Source organism: Aedes albopictus, chromosome 1 (assembly GCF_035046485.1).
Source record: "Aedes albopictus strain Foshan chromosome 1, AalbF5, whole genome shotgun sequence".
In the NCBI taxonomy this organism is placed as follows: domain Eukaryota; kingdom Metazoa; phylum Arthropoda; class Insecta; order Diptera; family Culicidae; genus Aedes; species Aedes albopictus.
This window is the reverse complement of record NC_085136.1, coordinates 318,369,476-318,390,511: the sequence shown is the minus strand read 5'-3', so window position 1 is coordinate 318,390,511 and position 21,036 is coordinate 318,369,476. Positions and strand designations below refer to the sequence as shown.

Genomic DNA, 21,036 nt, shown 5'->3' with positions numbered 1-21,036 from the left:
GCTCATTACAGGGAGTTATTTGCATTTCACGACACGTGAGTTGGCCACGGTGGTCATAAATATGGGTGAACTATGACCGCCGCCTTTAAGGTGAAACGTCAAGAAATCCCTTTGAAATTTTGCATACAAAGTTTAGAGGCACAAATCAGACGAACGAAGCATCGAACCAAGCCGCACTTGTTTTTCCTGGCTTTGCTCACTTGCAAAAAGAGGCTACTTTTCCAAATCGAGAGCATTTGTTTACGAATTTTCAAGATTGGTGCTCTTGAAAACGCGAGTAGGGGGCCAAGTCGGCCATTGTGGCAGCCATGTTTGTATTCTTTGAAGTTTCTCCTTAATAGGGCTGCTGCCTAGGGGCACATCAACTAGTACTTCGTTCTTCGAAAACCGAGAGGACGTGGGGATTGATTTACGAATTGTACATTAGGAAGCGTGTTGCATGTGTGCTTTAGTACTGTGTATTTACCTTGTTCCTGTTCTTGGAAGCAAGCGTGTGTGAGTTCCTTCTAGTGAGTTGTTGCTTCAATAAACAGTGCTTTTTGTGGGTGGTGTTATCCGATTAGTCCCACCGCGACGTAGTGGTCGCTCAGCTGAGTTATTATCACATTGGCTTCAATTGTTTGTGTTCTGATAGCTACGTGACAGGTTGCAGAGATTCAAAGATCCAAACGTTCCACTTGTTTAACCGAAACATTAGCATATGGGAAGTGATGGCACGCATTTCTAGAGTTCTGTTGAAACAATCAAATATCGTTATCAGACTTGAGTGCTGCCACTTTCAATTATAAGGGAATTGCAGATTGTGCTTATTTGCCGAATGCGATCATAATCAGCTTGGGATTTGTTGTACCACTGTTACTCTTCCATTCCCAAGGGACTAAACTATTTACGATGATGTTTGAATATCAATGAAAGATTGAAACTCATTTGAAAATCCGAATGAAGCGCCTCATCAGTACACAAATGACACAAAGAGACTGTTAGTCTCTGGGAAATTTAATCTTAAGAATACTTGAAATTTCTACAGCACATCTTTTAGATTTCCTCAAGAAGTTCCTTGTTCTAGGATTTCTCTATGTTATCTGGTACTATTTCGCTTGGCCATCTCTTGGAATTCGAAGGGTATTTTTCGAAGAAAGACTTTTTCACCCCTGAGATTTCTTCGGGAGCTTCTTCTCTGATTAGCAAATTAACAAAAAGTAAGTGGATAACTGACACTAAGGAAGATTACAAGTGGTAGTCGAAATACGCGTATCTGTCAAAGGATAAGCAATTAGGGCGGAATTAAAAGGTACAAAACTGATTACACTCATTCGAAGAGGGTATTCTGCTTAGAGGGTTTGAAAAGTCGGTACAAGAAAAATACTTATTGAGTTTCTTCGTAGATTTCTTGAAGAATTCTACTAGGAATCGGAATTTATTTGGAAAACCATTCCGAAATCCCTAAAGGAGTTTCATCGATTCTTTAGAATCTCCTATGGCAATTCTTCAAACTTATTTTCTCCAGAATTTCTTTCTGATATGTATTTCCCCAAGAGTTCTTTTAGAGGTTTCCCCAGAATTTCTAAGATTCCTTCAAAACTTTTCCTAAGATTTTATCAGGAGTTCCTTCAGGGTTTCTTCAAAGATTTTCTTCTGGTATTTTCCCAGGGAATCTTTCTGGGACTTAACCAAAAATTGCTCCAGGCGTTCTGTGTAGGATTCGTACAGGAGTTCTTTTTGGTGTTTGTGCAGCAAGAGTTCCTTTTGGAACTTAGATTTTGTATACTTTCAATAAATTTTGTACGATTCTATGTTTATTCGTCTTTGAAATTTCTCCAGAATTTCTTCCTGCGTTCGCTCCAACAGTTCCTTCTGGGAATCTTCCATAAATTGATTCTCCAAATCCTCCAAGAGTTGCTTCTGGACGATTTTGGGAGCCCTCCTTGTGTTCTTTATAGAAATCTTCCAGGGGATATAATTGGGAATCCTTCAACAATTACTTTTGAGAATCCTCTAGGAGTTCTTTATGGGAATCCTTCAGTATGGACAGAATTCTTTTAGAAGTGTCTTTTTAGTTTTCCTGGGAAGCCTTGGGGAGTTCCCAGAGAAATCTCTTGATCGAATTTCTGGATACCCTGTACCAAAATTTGGTTCCATAAAGGAACTAACTCCTAACAGGCTTAACTCTTGGTTTTCCTACAGAGTTTCTGAAGGATTTCCTGAAAAAAATCGCAGAAGTAAATCCATTAAAAAATCTAGAAATCAAGAGAAGGCAGGCATGCACAAAATAAAAAAAATGCTTGAGAGGAAACTTGCTACGAGACAGCACAACAACGCCTCCCTCTAGAAGCGAGTACGTGTAACCAGTTGTGTGTTGCACCCCTTTTTTGCCGTGCTTTGCTGGCGGTCTCCTGACTCTCGCACTCTGTCATACATACTCTCTCTGTGTTTGTCTCTATGCTTGACACAGTGCATGACTCTACGCAAGATTGGTGAAATTTCGAATCAAACGATCCATCACTTGTAAGCCCATGACAAGCTTAACAACTTTGCCGAAAACACAAACTCTCTAGGGTGCCTGTACCAGTTATCGCACCACCTAAGAAAAACTATTTCTACAAAAATAAGAAGAAGACTGACGAATCTAAACAATAAGTCAAATGATTGATTTGTTATAATACTTTACAGGAAAAATATAGAAACGGAGCCAAAACTACTTTTAGTATTTATTACGGCGTGTGCCAATGATAGGAACCCTGTACCAGTTATGGACACATTTGTTAATTTGGGTTCCACTTCGCACTATTTACATGCATTCCTTATGGGAGTTGCCATATCTGGTACACTATGGCGAAATAGGGTGCAAGGAGGCCGAAAAGTTAAGGAAAATGATTTATTTCTACCATAATTTGAGCAAATTGTGAAGTTTGAATGATTGCAATCATCTTTTGTGTTCGTGATCTGTTGTTCACGATTTTTTTCTTGTTGATTTGTATCTTTAAAGGTTAAAAATCAACTATGGCGAATTTGAGGTACTATAGCCATAACTGGTACACTGAGCCTAATTAATTTATTAGGTGTTTTTCTGTATATTGAAAGTACCACACAAATGCACAGTGACAAGCGTTCTCTAAGTAGAGCTACTGCTGCGATTTGTCTCTCGCACAGTTACGAAAGCTCTCACTCATACGTCTCTGTCTCTCGGCAAAATGGGAGACCAGCACTAACTCGAACCTCCATGTTGACTGGCTTGATGGTCTAGTGGCTATCGCTTCTGATTCCTATGCAGAAGGTCCTGGATTCAATCCCTGGCCCGTCCCTTTCCTCCTACTTTGAATATTGAAAACAAGGAATAGGCATGTTTCAGGGGTAAAAAGCAACAAGAGGACTTTAAGGAGAGTAAGAGGGTGTTCAAGGATGAAATGCCCCCGAAAACTCATGGGACCCTCTCATGAACCACTGAAACGCCCTGAAACTCCTTGAAATCGCTCTAAAACCCGCCTGGGTCTCTCCTTACGCTCTCATAGAGCCTCTGAAACCTCTAAAACCCACTAGAATTACGTGTGACGTCTTGTAGACCTTCTGAAAACTACGAAAATACCCTGAAATGCATTGAAACGCTTTGAAACATCTTTGAACCCCCTTTGACAGCCTCCAGAAGGTCGCTAGAATATCTCTGAATCCCGCTGAAACGCCTCTGAATTTCATAATCTGAAAACCTCCTGGAATCCCGAAGCCGAAAGCCTGTGAAGCCAACTAAAATCTTCAGCAACCACTCGAGAATCCCATCAGATACCCTGAAACGCATTGACTCGTCTCTGAAACCCCCCGGTAACTCTCTGAAATCCCACTGAAACTCGTCTTAGAATCCGCGAATGATCCTGTAACGCCTTGAAATACATTTAAACTGCCCTTGAAACCCCCCTGAAGTTCGCCCGAGAACCTGGAAAACCCCCTTAAAGGGTCTTTAGTTAGCCTAGTGATAAGGCTTATGATCGCCAATTCGGAGACGGCGGATTCGATTCCCGTTCCGGTCGGGGAAACTTTCCCGACTTCCTGAGCATAGTGTATCATTGTGCTTGGCTCACAATATACACATTCATGCAATAATGGCATGCAAAGAAAGCCCTTAAATTGATAACTGTAGCAGTGCTCAAAAAACACTATGTTGAAGAGAGGCAGGCCAAGTTCCAGTTGGAATGTCGAGCCAGAAAGAAGAAGAAGAATCTGAAGAATCTGAAACCGCCTGAAACATCCTTAACCGTCTTGAGACACCTCTGAAACCCCTTGCTCATCTGAAAGCCTGTGTAGTCCTTTCGAACGTTAGGAACATGAATCTCACTGAAACGCCCTGAAACGCTTTGAAACGCCTTGAAACACTCTGAATATCCCTTGAAATCCCCTGAATCTTTATGAAACGCTTTGAAACGACTCGGGAACCCCCTTGAAGTACTAGGGTACAATGAATGCTGAACAGTGAGAGTATTAGCTGGACAATAGCTGGTTAATGGTGTCAATGGCTAAACACAATGACAGCTGAATATTGGTCTGAAGTATTCAACCTCTTCAACCAGCAATACATTGATGGCTGAATATCAGGTTGAATAGAATATTATTCATCTGGTTAACCAGCTTTAAAACATACACCAACATGCAGAATTAATCATCTGTTGTTCAACCTTTAATGAAATAACACTAGTTTACAGCACTTTTGAACTCGGTAAGCTGATGATCGTTTTTGGTGTAGAATCATGCCCTGAGTTCGAAAACGAGAAGGAAAAAAATTACAGTAGAGCAGAAATTTATTCAACTTTCCATACAAGGTTGATGATTTGAAATCGATTTTTGTTCTATTTTTAAACAAAGTCGCTCACTTCATACATCTCATTCTCCGTAACCAATCCTCCGATTGAGCTGATTTTTTTACTGTAACTCGCCTACATATGATATGTCAAATAAACATTGAGAAAGAATATTTTAAATGTTTTTTTCTTATTGAAAAAAAAAAATACATTTCTTCAAATATTTTTGGAAATTTTGCTAAAATTTAAGAAGCTCGTCCCCAAATCACGTCAATATCTTGCATTTCATCAATCTGACGCAAAACCTGCATTCAGATGATCGAATGGTATTGTATTCAGCTTTTAATTTATGGAAAAAGATTTAAAATTGGACGAACAAAACGCAAGATATTTGAATTTCATTAAATTCCTCATTTTTAAAAGTTGTAAAACTCGATATTGAGCAAAACTCAAAAACTGTTCCACTTAAAATTTTTTGAAGCACGGTTTCGAAATCAGCGCTAAATTATGCCTCAAAAATTTTGGTCAATGATAGAAGTTCACGACTTTCATTTTATTTTTTAAACTAGTGTAATTTTTGACAGCTGACCCAAGCATGTTTTCGTGAAGTCCACATCGCTTCTTCTGCCGCAATACAGACTTAGTTCAACTTCGAGGATCACTGGCGTAGCCACGGGGGGGGTTTTAGGGTTAAAACCCCCCCCAGAGCCAAAATTTCTGGAACAAATTTCCAGTATAAAACGCTTTGTGATGAAAAATTTTTTCGGCTGCGCCGCTATTTTGAACCTATGGCTCAAATTCAGTGTATATTTTTACGAAAAGTGAGTGTCAAATCAAAAAAGGCAATATTGAACATCGAAAACCCCTCCCAGAGCAAATTTCTGGCTACGCCACTGTCGAGGATATGTATACAATTATGTGTGGTGTAGGTGCTAAGGTGAGTGACTATAAATCAGTAGGTCCGAGTTCAATTCCCAGTTTTCCTACATTTTAATTAGTACATTCCTAAACATCTCTTCTGGAAATAGACGCAGCTAATGGTAAAAACAGGCTCACGTTTTATTTTTACACAATTAATAAATTTAATTGATTACTGATTAAGCGCATATTGAGCCTTAAATCAGCCTTCCAATCAACCTGAAATCAGCTAAAGCTTGAATGAAATCACCAACATTAGATGCTTAAGAGCTGAATAAAGGATTGTACCTCTTGTGATCAGCTTTTGTTCAAATGGAGGCTGCTTTAAAATAGTTGGAGAAACGTTTGTACAGCATCAAATTGTTACCTTGGCCCTCTGAAGTTTACCAGAGAGCCCATGTAGTCGGCCAAAAAAAAAAAACTAAAATGCCTTGAAGCCCTGAAACACTCCTGAATCTCTTCACCTGCGGGACCCTTCATTTCAGGATTTACTGTTTGATATTTGTTTAATTTATAATATAGACCTAACTCACCAATTTGCATCCATACTTGTGTCCATGGGGAAAAGGGTTCAAACTGACCCGATCTCTGTCACATCACTCATTAGAGTAATGATTTAGATTTAGAGAGGGGTAATGCGGGGTTTTAAAGGGCTTTCAATGGAGTTTCAGGAGGGGAAGGGGTGGTTCTGCGGCATTATGGGGGGTCCGAGAGAGTAAGGTTTTCGAAGACATGAAGAAAGTTTCAAAGGATTTTCAGAGGGTTCCTGAGGTGTTATAGAAGTGTTTACATGGGGTTTCGAGGGGTTTCAGGTGCCTTCCAGGTTTTCGGATACATTTCCGGAAGTTTCAGCAGTTTTATCCTAATCCGAGATAAAGTGTAGTGGAACATCTTGAAGCTTGTGAAAATCGAGGACGTTACTCAAATCGAGGATAATACTCCGTGGAGCTTTCAGCGATAGATTCGGGAGTTCGTTGGCCGGGAGTTTGTTATTTGGCGCGAACAGTAAACAGTGAACGACCAGTCCATAGGCTAACCTTATCATCATCATCGTAATCATCACATTTCCGAAGGTTTCAGAGGATTTGCAGGGTGTTCCGGTGGCGTTACAGTGGTGTTTTCGGGGGTCTCGGAGGGTCTTGGGTACGTTACATGGCACGTCTGAGGGGGTTTCGGGAGTTTTCGGTGGTATCTCAGGAAGGATCATTTCAGCGAGTTTCAAAGGCGTTTTCGGGGGTTAAGGAGAGTCTCAGGTGCGTTACATAAGGTCCGAGGGGGTTTCAGGAGGTTTTTGGTGGCATATCAGGAAGTTTCAGAGAATTTCCAAGGGGGGCCGAAGGCGTTACAGGAGCGTTTTCGGGGGTTTCTGAGAGTCTTAGGTGCGTTACATGGAGTCCGAGGTGGTTTTAGGGGGTTCAGAGTCGTTCAAGAAAGTTTCATAGAATTGCTAGCGAGTTTCAGTGGCGTATTGAGAGATTCCAGAGGATCTTAAGAGCGTTACAGGAAAAATAAACTTTTTTTGTATCCAAATTGTTTCCTGCCAAGTTTGTCTTTGGCATCTCGAAGCTGAATATCGAAATCAACTAACTATATTGAATCACTTCATATTATATTTAACATCCAATTCTTCTCCCTTTCTCCGCAGCAATCAAACAACGATTCTACCAAGCTAAATCGCAAGGAATCATACAAAGCACAACGAAAAAACTACCGCCGAGAAAAGAAACGAGTCGCATCGGAACTGTTGAACTCGCTTCAAGATCCGGCTGTCATTGTCCTAGCAGACTGGTTGAAGGTAGGTTAAGCTACGCACTGAAAACTCTTGTTCCAATCTAATTCTCAACTTCTAATACGCCTGCAGATCAGAGGAACCCTCAAATCCTGGACCAAGCTATGGTGCGTCCTGAAGCCAGGTCTCCTGTTCATCTACAAAAGTCCGAAAACCAAAAGTAGTCACTGGGTGGGAACCGTTCTGCTAACGTCGTGCCAGGTGATCGAACGGCCCAGCAAGAAGGATGGCTTCTGCTTCAAACTGTTCCACCCGATGGATCAAACGATATGGGCCCCACGGGGCCCGGATAAAGAGACTATGGGTTGGTAACCTTCTTCCGTGGATCCCGGAAACTAAGATACCTTAACGACTCGTCATCCTTTCCAGGTGCCGTCGTTCAACCGCTGCCCACATCGTACCTCATCTTCCGAGCTCCCAGCCAGGCAGCCGGAAAGTGCTGGATGGATGCACTGGAACTGTCCCTGAGGTGTTCAGCCCTATTGGTACGTTCCGTACCGGTCATTGACACAAGCAGCATGGAAGGAGCCACCAGCACTCACGAGACGCAGTGGTCCGAAGCGGACTACGAGAAGCACTTTGACGAGCATGGTAAGTTCGGTGAAGTCTTGCCGGTACATCTTTTGTTCAGAAGATTCCTCATAACTTACCGTTTCCGGACACTAATTCGTCTGTTTTCTCTACATTTCCTCCGGTCCAAAACGTGCTTTGTATCGCTCGTTGATCGTTGTAATACACTTGTTCATGCTAACTCTCTGTTGTTCGGTGTCACGTCCGCCTTGTGTCCACTCTAACCGATGCAATCGACTTCCTTGCTAACACCCACTCCCTGGTGTAGTCCCCAAATTGAAAGAGCACCTGACCTACCTAATGAAGTACCTTCCGCCATCCCCGCCGGACAAAAACAACCTCCAAGTAGAAACCATAGAAAAGTCCTTCCGCCGTAGTCCTTGTCCCTCGCCGACTCCGATCTTTCAGCAGCTGTACCTGGCGGTGGCTCACTGGGAGCGGTACTTGCGCGATTCGCCCGACTTTCTCCGCTATCTGTCGACGGAGAGTGGCGTTGAACAGCAGTCCGGATCTCTGTCCCCGGCGGGCATCGATGACGATGTGTTCGACGAAAACGGAGGTTTTCCGTCGTACGAGCGAAGACGCGGTTCACTGCAGGTCGGGTTCTCTCCAGGACATGACGCCGATGAGCAGCGTGCACGTCGCCGAAGCAGTCCAGCCGAGTTCAACAAGGAATGTGGAACCTCTGGCATCACGATTCGGATTTCCGACGATAAATGTTAGATGTTGTTCCTTTAGTTGTTCCGAAGTTTTCTTCAATTTCTGCTGGGATGGTTTGAAATCGAATCTCTCACAACTGTATTGTCATTTTAGATTTGGACATCGACAGTCAACCGGATCAGGGAACGCTGGTCATGTCAGCCGGGGAATCCGACTCGGAGTCGGACATGGGTGAAGGCATGGAAGTGGAAGAGTTTCCGGAGACGCCCTACGTACACTCGCCCGAAGAGGAGTTTGGAGCGGTAAGATCTGAGTACCATTTTCGTTAGGTAGATGATGGACAGACTAACATCCCTCGTATTCTACAGGCCGGCGAACAGGTGGAAGAACTTCCCGAGGAGCATAAGAGCTTGATATGGTTTCTGGTCAAGCAGGTTCGCCCGGGTATGGATCTGAGCAAGGTGGTGCTGCCTACGTTCATTCTGGAACCGCGGTCTTTCCTGGACAAACTTGCCGATTCGTACTATCACGCGGATATCCTGTCAAAGTGAGTACATTCCAAATCCAATCCAAATCGAATCCAAATCCGATCCAAATCCAACCAAAATCCAATTCAAATCCAAATCCAAATCCAAATCCAAATCCAAATCCAATCCAAATCCAAATCCAAATCCAATCCAAATCCAATCCAAATCCAATTCAAATCCAATCCAAATCCAATCCAAATCCAATCCAAATCCAATCCAAATCCAATCCAAATCCAATCCAAATCCAATCCAAATCCAATCCAAATCCAATCCAAATCCAATCCAAATCCAATCCAAATCCAATCCAAATCCAATCCAAATCCAATCCAAATCCAATTCAAATCCAAATCCAAATCCAAATCCAAATCCAAATCCAATCCAAATCCAAATCCAATCCAAATCCAATCCAAATCCAATCCAAATCGAATCCAAATCCGATCCAAATCCAACCAAAATCCAATCCAAATCCAATCCAAATCCAATCCAAATCCAATCCGAATCTAATCCAAATCCAATTAAAATCCAATCCAAATCCAATCCATTCCAAATCTAATCCAAATTCAAATCCAATCCAAATCCAATCCAATCCAAATCCAATCCAAATCCAATCCAAATCCAATTCAAATCCAATCCAAATCCAATCCAAATCCAATCCAAATCCAATCCAAATCAAATCCAAATCCAATCCAAATCCAATCCAAATCCAAATCCAATCCAAATCCAATCCAAATCCAATCCAAATCCAATCCAAATCCAATCCAAATCCATCCCAAATCCAATCCAAATCCAATCCAAATCCAATCCAAATCCAATCCAAATCCAATCCAAATCCAATCCAAATCCAATCCAAATCCAATCCAAATCCAATCCAAATCCAATCCAAATCCAATCCAAATCCAATCCAAATCCAAATCCAATCCAAATCCAATCCAAATCCAATCCAAATCCAATCCAAATCCAATCCAAATCCAATCCAAATCCAAACCAAATCCAATCCAAATCCAATCCAAATCCAATCCAAATCCAATCCAAATCCAATCCAAATCCAAATCCAATCCAAATCCAATCCAAATCCAATCCAAATCCAATTCAAATCCAAATCCAAATCCAAATCCAAATCCAAATCCAATCCAAATCCAAATCCAATCCAAATCCAATCCAAATCCAATCCAAATCGAATCCAAATCCGATCCAAATCCAACCAAAATCCAATCCAAATCCAATCCAAATCCAATCCAAATCCAATCCGAATCTAATCCAAATCCAATTAAAATCCAATCCAAATCTAATCCATTCCAAATCTAATCCAAATTCAAATCCAATCCAAATCCAATCCAATCCAAATCCAATCCAAATCCAATCCAAATCCAATTCAAATCCAATCCAAATCCAATCCAAATCCAAATCCAATCCAAATCCAATCCAAATCCAATCCAAATCCAATCCAAATCCAATCCAAATCCATCCCAAATCCAATCCAAATCCAATCCAAATCCAATCCAAATCCAATCCAAATCCATCCCAAATCCAATCCAAATCCAATCCAAATCCAATCCAAATCCATCCCAAATCCAATCCAAATCTAATCCATTCCAAATCTAATCCAAATTCAAATCCAATCCAAATCCAATCCAATCCAAATCCAATCCAAATCCAATCCAAATCCAATCCAAATCCAATCCAAATCCAATCCAAATCCAATCCAAATCCATCCCAAATCCAATCCAAATCCAATCCAAAACCAATCCAAATCCAATCCAAATCCAATCCAAATCCAATCCAAATCCAATCCAAATCCAATCCAAATCCAATCCAAATCCAATCCAAATCCAATCCAAATCCAATCCAAATCCAAATCCAATCCAAATCCAATCCAAATCCAATCCAAATCCAATCCAAATCCAATCCAAATCCAATCCAAATCCAAACCAAATCCAATCCAAATCCAATCCAAATCCAATCCAAATCCAATCCAAATCCAATCCAAATCCAATCCAAATCCAATCCAAATCCAATTCAAATCCAAATCCAAATCCAAATCCAAATCCAAATCCAATCCAAATCCAAATCCAATCCAAATCCAATCCAAATCCAATCCAAATCGAATCCAAATCCGATCCAAATCCAACCAAAATCCAATCCAAATCCAATCCAAATCCAATCCAAATCCAATCCGAATCTAATCCAAATCCAATTAAAATCCAATCCAAATCTAATCCATTCCAAATCTAATCCAAATTCAAATCCAATCCAAATCCAATCCAATCCAAATCCAATCCAAATCCAATCCAAATCCAATTCAAATCCAATCCAAATCCAATCCAAATCCAAATCCAATCCAAATCCAATCCAAATCAAATCCAAATCCAATCCAAATCCAATCCAAATCCAAATCCAATCCAAATCCAATCCAAATCCAATCCAAATCCAATCCAAATCCAATCCAAATCCAACCCAAATCCAATCCAAATCCAATCCAAATCCAATCCAAATCCAATCCAAATCCAATCCAAATCCAATCCAAATCCAATCCAAATCCAATCCAAATCCAATCCAAATCCAATCCAAATCCAATCCAAATCCAATCCAAATCCAATCCAAATCCAATCCAAATCCAATCCAAATCCAATCCAAATCCAATCCAAATCCAATCCAAATCCAATCCAAATCCAATCCAAATCCAATCCAAATCCAATCCAAATCCAATCCAAATCCAATCCAAATCCAATCCAAATCCAATCCAAATCCAATCCAAATCCAATCCAAATCCAATCCAAATCCAATCCAAATCCAATCCAAATCCAATCCAAATCCAATCCAAATCCAATCCAAATCCAATCCAAATCCAATCCAAATCCAATCCAAATCCAATCCAAATCCAATCCAAATCCAATCCAAATCCAATCCAAATCCAATCCAAATCCAATCCAAATCCAATCCAAATCCAAATCCAATCCAAATCCAATCCAAATCCAATCCAAATCCAATCCAAATCCAATCCAAATCCAATCCAAATCCAATCCAAATCCAATCCAAATCCAATCCAAATCCAATCCAAATCCAATCCAAATCCAATCCAAATCCAATCCAAATCCAAACCAAATCCAATCCAAATCCAATCCAAATCCAATCCAAATCCAATCCAAATCCAATCCAAATCCAATCCAAATTCAATCCAAATCCAATCCAAATCCAATCCAAATCCAATCCAAATCTAATCCAAATCCAATCCAAATCCAATCCAAATCCAATCCAAATCCAATCCAAATCCAATCCAAATCCAATCCAAATCCAATCCAAATCCAATCCAAATCCAATCCAAATCCAATCCAAATCCAATCCAAATCCAATCCAAATCCAATCCAAATCCAATCCAAATCCAATCCAAATCCAATCCAAATCCAATCCAAATCCAATCCAAATCCAATCCAAATCCAATCCAAATCCAATCCAAATCCAATCCAAATCCAATCCAAATCCAATCCAAATCCAATCCAAATCCAATCCAAATCCAATCCAAATCCAATCCAAATCCAATCCAAATCCAATCCAAATCCAATCCAAATCCAATCCAAATCCAATGCAAATCGCAATCCAAATCCAATCCAAATCCAAATCCAATCGAAATCCAATCCAAATCTTATCCAAATGCAATCCAAATCCAATCCAAATCCAATCCAAATCCAATCCAAATCCAATCCAAATCCAATCCAAATCCAATCCAAATCCAATCCAAATCCAATCCAAATCCAATCCAAATCCAATCCAAATCCAATCCAAATCCAATCCAAATCCAATCCAAATCCAATCCAAATCCAATCCAAATCCAATCCAAATCCAATCCAAATCCAATCCAAATCCAATCCAAATCCAATCCAAATCCAATCCAAATCCAATCCAAATCCAATCCAAATCCAAATCCAATCCAAATCCAATCCAAATCCAATCCAAATCCAATCCAAATCCAATCCAAATCCAATCCAAATCCAATCCAAATCCAATCCAAATCCAATCCAAATCCAATCCAAATCCAATCCAAATCCAATCCAAATCCAATCCAAATCCAATCCAAATCCAATCCAAATCCAATCCAAATCCAATCCAAATCCAATCCAAATCCAATCCAAATCCAATCCAAATCCAATCCAAATCCAATCCAAATCCAAATCCAATCCAAATCCAATCCAAATCCAATCCAAATCCAATCCAAATCCAATGCAAATCGCAATCCAAATCCAATCCAAATCCAAATCCAATCGAAATCCAATCCAAATCTAATCCAAATGCAATCCAAATCCAATCCAAATCCAATCCAAATCCAATCCAAATCCAATCCAAATCCAATCCAAATCCAATCCAAATCCAATCCAAATCCAATCCAAATCCAATCCAAATCCAATCCAAATCCAATCCAAATCCAAATCCAATCCAAATCCAATCCAAATCCAATCCAAATCCAAATCCAATCCAAATCCAATCCAAATCCAATCCAAATCCAATCCAAATCCAATCCAAATCCAATCCAAATCCAATCCAAATCCAATCCAAATCCAATCCAAATCCAATCCAAATCCAATCCAAATCCAATCCAAATCCAATCCAAATCCAATCCAAATCCAATCCAAATCCAATCCAAATCCAATCCAAATCCAATCCAAATCCAATCCAAATCCAATCCAAATCCAATCCAAATCCAATCCAAATCCAATCCAAATCCAATCCAAATCCAATCCAAATCCAATCCAAATCCAATCCAAATCCAATCCAAATCCAATCCAAATCCAATCCAAATCCAATCCAATATAAATCCAAATCCAAACCAATTGGATTGGATTCGCGATGAAACCGATTATAAAACATTTTTTTCTAATGATCTTTCCGCGTTCTCCTGCAGAGCCGTTATGGAAGACGACCCGTTCACCCGCATGAAAACGGTAGTGCAGTGGTACCTGTCCGGGTTCTACAAAAAGCCCAAGGGTCTCAAGAAGCCCTACAATCCGATACTGGGCGAAACGTTCCGCTGCTACTGGCAGCACGAGAATGGCAGCCGGACGTTCTACATCGCCGAACAGGTGTCCCACCATCCGCCGATTTCGGTATTCTACGTCACCAATCGGCAGGATGGATTCTGCATCAGTTGCAGCATTCTGGCCAAGTCGAAATTCTACGGCAACAGTACTTCGGCGATACTGGAGGGTGTGGCCACGTTGACTCTGCTGCCGCGGGGCGAGAGTTATACGTTGACGGTGCCGTACGCTCATTGCAAGGGGATATTGATGGGGACGCTGTCGATGGAACTGGGAGGTAAGGTCTCTGTCGAGTGTGAAAATACGGGCTACAAAACGGAACTGGAGTTCAAGTTGAAACCGTTCCTGGGAGGCAACGAGTACACCAACTTGATCACCGGTAAGCTCAAGCTGGGCAAGGAAACTCTGGCCACCATCAACGGCCACTGGGACGGGGAGATTAGGATTAAGGATTCGCGCACCAATGAGGAATCGGTGCTGTTCAATCCGTCGACGGATATCCGTGCGAAACGGTTGAAGCGCTTCACGGTGCCGATGGAATCGCAGGGAATGACCGAATCGGAACGGCTGTGGCAACACGTTACGGCTGCGATCCGACGGGACGACCAGGTGGGAGCGACCGAAGAGAAGACCGCCCTGGAGGAAGCGCAGCGAATTTCGGCTAAGGAACGCAAAGCGACGTGTACGGAGTGGATTCCGGCACTGTTTCAGCAGGATCTGGTCACCGGACAGGTGGGTTGATTTCGGATGGGTGGCGTTGAATCTCTGAATCAATTTTGGTCTTTCTATTTCGCAACAGTATCACTACAAGTACGCAGACCTGCGTCCGTGGGATCCTCGCAACGATCTGCGGCAGTACGAGAGTAACTACCGGATCCAAACGAAGACCCGGCACCAGGCGCCGATGGTCCGGACGGCTTCCGTTGTCAGCACCGAACCGCTGAGCATTCTGCAGGCAGAATCGCGTGGTTCACTTCGAAAGAGCCGCATGGTCGTCGCCGGGACAGTCCTGAAGACTCGCAAAATCTCATCCAACACATCCACGCCGGATCTGAACGATCCCAACTCGGATTCTAGTCACTCGAATGAACATGACATTAGTATCTCCAATACAAGGTGAGTGTTTGAACCATTAGCGAAACGACATCCCCCCAAATTAACAGTCTCAGTAAACGCAGGGTAATGCACACGCTGGACGACATCAACAAGAAGCTGGAGGAGCACTCGAAGAAACTGTCCAAGCTGCAGCTTGACATGGACAAGATCCACTGGGCACCGAAGACGAGCAGCCATCATAGTCAAGGCGCAGGACCTCTGTCGCCCACAACCCTCCGGGCGATTGCCTTCGGGGTGGTCGGACTGCTGATACAGGTACTGGTGGCGTGGTTCCTCACGAAGCGATCGCTGGCCAATGCGAGTGGTGGTGGCGGTGGCGGAAGTTCAACGGGAGGTGACGGCGGTGGTAGCAGTAGTTCGTAAGTGAAGGTCAGTTTCTAGCTATCGAGCACGAGCAAAATTCCTGTTTGAAGAACAATCATTACATGAGGGGAATCGGCGTCTCGATTCCCTAGACTAGTTTTGGACGTGTTCTGGCACCTGATACAGGAGGAACGGCGGGTGGTTCGGTAAAAGACGAAAGGGCGGGAGGGACACACATTGCCTAAAAGGTTGCCAGTGTCGATAAATTTTTGGTTTTTGGACGAAAGAAAATAGCTTGTAATTCAGCAATAACGAGTCGGAATGCTTTTTTCAGTAAGGAAATATTTGAAATAATAAGATAAAATAGTCAAACGTTAGTATACAATTACACGTATATGTAGGCGAGGCGCTTTTTTATACACTGAGCTTATCCCATGGGTTTCTTTTTGAGGTCTTTCTACACGAGTGGTCGTTCAATGAATTTCCTACTTTCATCTATGTGAATCATTACTTTGAATAAGTGTTAATACATCTTCATCATAGCGCTAAGAAAATGTGATAATTTCTATTTGATGAATCTTGTAAAATATGTTCTGGTTGATTGCTTTTGATTGGTTTTTACGTGGAGTTTTGCTAACATGGTTTAGGATGGCTTCATGATTTCAGATCCAAAATTTTGGGGTCAAGCTTTTTTTATATTTCAAAGCAAATATTTTGACAGAGCTACATTGTTTTAGCAGTTTTAATATCGACATTGTTTCGAAATATTGACAAAGTTTGGCATGGCTTTAGCAGCTCTAATATCGAAATTGTAGTACTGTTTATTTAATACAGTAAGAACCCGATTTTGCCAGCCCCATTTTGCGACAAACATTTTGCTCTCATTATCTTACGGTCACATTTTAAGCAATTTATTAATATTTATCACTAAACTACAGCTGAGATGCTGAACATAGAGGGATAAAAAGTTTGAAAAACTGTTTAAGTTTTTGAAGAGAGCAAAAAATGTGTTCCGAAAAGGGGCTGACAAAATCGGATCACTTATGTTTTATGATTCAACGAAGCTTTCAGTAAAAAATTACCAAAACCGTTTAGTGACCACAGAGTTGTTCCCATTTTACGTTGCCAAAATATATGTCACCTTTGCTGCACTCAACAAAGCACTAACAAGGACACAAACCAAATCCAACCTCAAATTCTCACCCCCACCTCGCACGAGCTAGCTCACGCGCATGTCCTCACCTCGAAAGCCATACATAACCGTAGGTTACATTGTTACGTCCAAGTCCAACAGTAAGCTTTGCCAATTGCGCCAGGATAAAAGCTACCCCGGATGGCAACCCGAGCGCCTCTGTGGCACCAAAACTAGCACTATATAGGAAAACACAGCTTTCCATAAAGCACGCCTTCCTGCTTTTATCCCCGCACCGCAATCTTATCTCTAAGCATTTACATTCCGCCTATACTCGGGCTGTTACTATGTGTAGAGTAGAGGCAGGGACGCTCGCAGATAATCGAGCAGCACACTGAGACAAAACGATCTGCTTAATTGGCAACATTACTCACCCCCATAAATGAAGAAATGAACAACCCAATTAAAACTAACAATTACACAACTCTTGTAGCTACATAATTGCAAACGCAGCTAGTCTAGCTAGTGAATCCGATCGTGATCGCGATCGCGATCGATCGAACAGTTCTTTCTTTTTGCAAATCTATCGACCGCAATACTATTTCTACTCATAGAACAACACTGGAACCCACTTTGGAGAACAATGTTAACAACTGATTAAATATCTATAGATCTTTGAACGTGATAGAGAAGAAGGCGAATGATAAAAAAGTAATACCTCTTATGATACTTTAGTCCTTTCGGGATTCGTTCCGATTGTTTTTTGTGTCCGGTTTCATCTTTGTGTCATTCATATCGGTTATAGAGGCGGTGTATTAAGTGTTCTACTATTTTGAGTTAACTATGTACTACTTTCGTGTGTATTAGACGGTGTATAGTGAAACATGTGCAGTAGAAACGTAATTTCGATTAAAACAAAGTGTTTGGAAAGTTTCCTCCCTATCAATATTGATTGCAAGTTTTGGTGTATTGTGTATTTAAAGCGTAAACAAATCGGATCTGTAGGTAACGTTTAATTTACACAAAAGAATATTAATTACTTATTTGTATACCCAAACCACGAGTAATTCCCTCACTATTTGGTGGTTACGTACTAGGTCAAAGGGGAGGGTATCGGAACACAGCGCAGTACTATTAGGTTATTCATAATCAAATGGCGTTCTTTGGAAGTTTTAAACAAACACGATTTGTGAGAATGGTAAGCCATTAAACGTAAAATTAATAATACATATTTCATAACAAAACGATTAACAATCACGGAAAATGGCTAAATTAGCAATGAGAAAAATTAATCATACACAAATAATATATTGAATCAAGTTAAAGAACAAAACATGCTGGCAGTTCCCCAAGTCAAAATGGGAGCCCAGAATCGATATAAATTATAATTGAATTGAATTGTTACTGAAACGAATACAAATTAAAAACTGGTTACATGAAACTGTGCTTGTTGAGTTTCCACTAAATGATGACAAGCTCCATGAGAAATCTTAACAAAATTAAAACTCTCTACAAAACGCTGATTAGACCGGTAGTCCTCTATGGGCACGAAACCTCTACGTGAAGAGGACAATCGCGCCCTTGGAGTTTTCGAACGGAAGGTGTTGCGTACCATCTACGGCGGAGTGCAATTGGAAGACGGAACTTGGAGAAGGCGAATGAACCACGAACTGCATCAGCTGCTGAGAGTCTACACCGAGAAAATCGGCAGGCTACGGTGGGCGGGTCGCGCCATCAGGATATCGGATAGCAACCCGATTAAAATGGTTCTCAAGAGCCATCCGACCGGTACAAGAAGACGTGGTGTACAGTGAGCTAGGTGGGTCAACCAAGTGGAGGACGATCTGTGGATCCTTCGCAGAGTGCTGAACTGAAGACGCACAGCCATGGACTGAGTGGAATGGAGACGACTCCAACGTACAGCAGACGACACTCAGGCCTTAGTCTGACCGGTAAGGCAAGTAAGGCCTCACAATTGGATCTCCAATCGATTGAATCTCCAAGCTCCATCGTCGATATCACCAAAAACCAGTAGCAACAGAAATTCGGGAGCGGAGAGTGGAGGTGGGCCGACCACAGAGGCGGAAAGAAATCGGCAAGCAAGCGTTAAATTGGAACCCAGCAGGACATTGTTGCAGAGGTACATAGACCCAGAGGCAGACCCATAGACTCATTGCGGTGCATCCTCTACAAAGAAATAAAGGATGTCGACAGATATTTGACCTGGCCAAAGGTCAAGGCGATGGTGGTCAATCACCCAGTATGGAGATCTCTCCCAGTATCGGCCCTCTGCACCACCATGGGTTGAGTACACTCTAAAGCCCATTGAAGCTTTTCTGAAATCCTCTAGATCCCCATGAAACCCTATGTAACCTGCTGAAACGTCTTGAAGCTCATCTGAAATCCTTGAAGCTCCTGAAAGCCCCAAGCAGGGCCGGATCTAAGGGGGGGCCAGGGCCCCGGGCCCCCACATTTTAGGGGCCCCCACAAAAACCAATTTTGGTTCAAATACTGCTCAAAAACAAAGAAAAACTGTATTGCTCATCGCATTTGTACCTCCGAGGGGCCTTCACAACCGCTCGGGCCCCGGGCCCCCACAATCCTTAATCCGGGCCGGGCCCCCACAATCCTTAATCCGGGCCGGGCCCCAAGTATTGTGATGTGTGCTGTTGTAATCAGATACGATATGATATTTGTAAGGAAATTTAAACTATGCTTAATCTAATTGGAAATTGTCTGATAAATTACGACCCTGTACATCAATTTGACTCCGGCTAACTATAGGGGTAGGCGGGGCAATATGGACACCCGGGGCAGAATGGACACCCTCAATATTTTGAAATATGGGAACTTTTTTGAATTTTTAATGAATGGAGAATAGAGTCCATTTGTCTAAAACGTAGTTTCAGGAAAGAAACATTCGAAATTAAAATTATATTTGATTTTACACGAAAAAGTTGCGTCCTCCGTTTTCTGTGCATGGAAATTATAATTTTCACACCGTCTAAAATAAGATTTAGTGATTAATTTATTGCAGGTCGATTAAAACCTGATATTTCTAGTACACATGCAAGTAGTTTTGCTGTATCTACATGCTTAACATGTTTATATTTTCTTTTTTATTATATAAAAAATCAAGTTTGGAAATGTCTTCTGCTGCCGGGGCAAAATGGACACTCACCTTTTTGAAAGAAGCGGCAAGGGAAAAATATAACCTAAATCACAAACCAACCAAACTCTTCGATTTCAGTATATTTTCGGTTAAATGTTCACTATAGTAGACATAGGGTAAAACAAATTGGTCAAAAAGCGACAGCAGTGGAAAATAGTTGTTCTAGGCACAGCTGTACATGCCGACAAAAACGAAGCTTTATCCAAAACAGTCTGAATTTAAATTAACTGTACAAAAATGAACTACTTCGGCGTATTATTCATCCATAGTAGTTGTTTTGTAATGAAATGACTTTATAGGTGTAAATAATGTACGAAATTCGTAAAAGTCGCATGGTGTCCATATTACCCCATGGGGGTGTCCATTCTGCCCCGTATGCTTGAAGACGGTCATGAAAAACTAACATTTTTCAAAACATTTTTTGAAGTGGATAAATCATTTTTCTTCGTGAGCATTCTTATGCAATAGGTGCTAAATAGACTTTATAAGGATACATGTATCAAAAAACCAAACTTTTTTGACATCTTGCCAGGTAAAGTTGGCAAAAACCTTAGGGTGTCCATATTGCCCCGCCTATCCCTATCTACTTTTTAATTGATGACTCCGGACACAATCTTAAAATACGAGAGGTATACCCATGTAGGTAAATATTTGTCATCGTGAATCAATGCTTTCGTCACTATTCACTCAATTAGATCAATGAACAGTACCACATCTGATTAGACCGTTACATTCTGATATGTATCACATTAAACAACTCATTCGAATTACTACTCGCATCAGAGAACACCTCCGCCCGTCCGGATTGGCGCATTCCTGCAGCAGTACAGAAAGAATTCAATTACTATCACTTATCGATGTCTTCCGGGTAATCGACTCCGGATCGAGAATGCTTACCTATATTTTCCACCCCTTTTGGCGCAAGGCTACTGCGTACCTAGGTAGCAACAGAAATGTACTTCTGCCTGCCTCCCTGCCTGCCTGCTAGGTGCAGGCTAGAACTAGCAGTAGCAGGTGATGTTATAAATCTTTTTGCAC

The 21,036-nt window shown here is 41.5% G+C and overlaps 1 protein-coding gene across 1 annotated transcript; it reads left to right on the top strand.

Moving 5' to 3' along the window:
• Positions 1 to 7,281: 7,281 nt before the first annotated feature.
• LOC109398576 (oxysterol-binding protein-related protein 8) lies at positions 7,282 to 18,267 on the top strand (the record flags this gene model as incomplete). Its single annotated transcript, XM_062861104.1, has 9 exons — positions 7,282 to 7,497; positions 7,564 to 7,795; positions 7,861 to 8,082; positions 8,330 to 8,779; positions 8,875 to 9,023; positions 9,090 to 9,268; positions 14,143 to 15,007; positions 15,075 to 15,391; positions 15,439 to 18,267. Coding segments are annotated over 9 exons (2,946 nt in total), but the record flags the coding sequence as incomplete, so codon positions are not given.
• Positions 18,268 to 21,036: the final 2,769 nt, after the last annotated feature.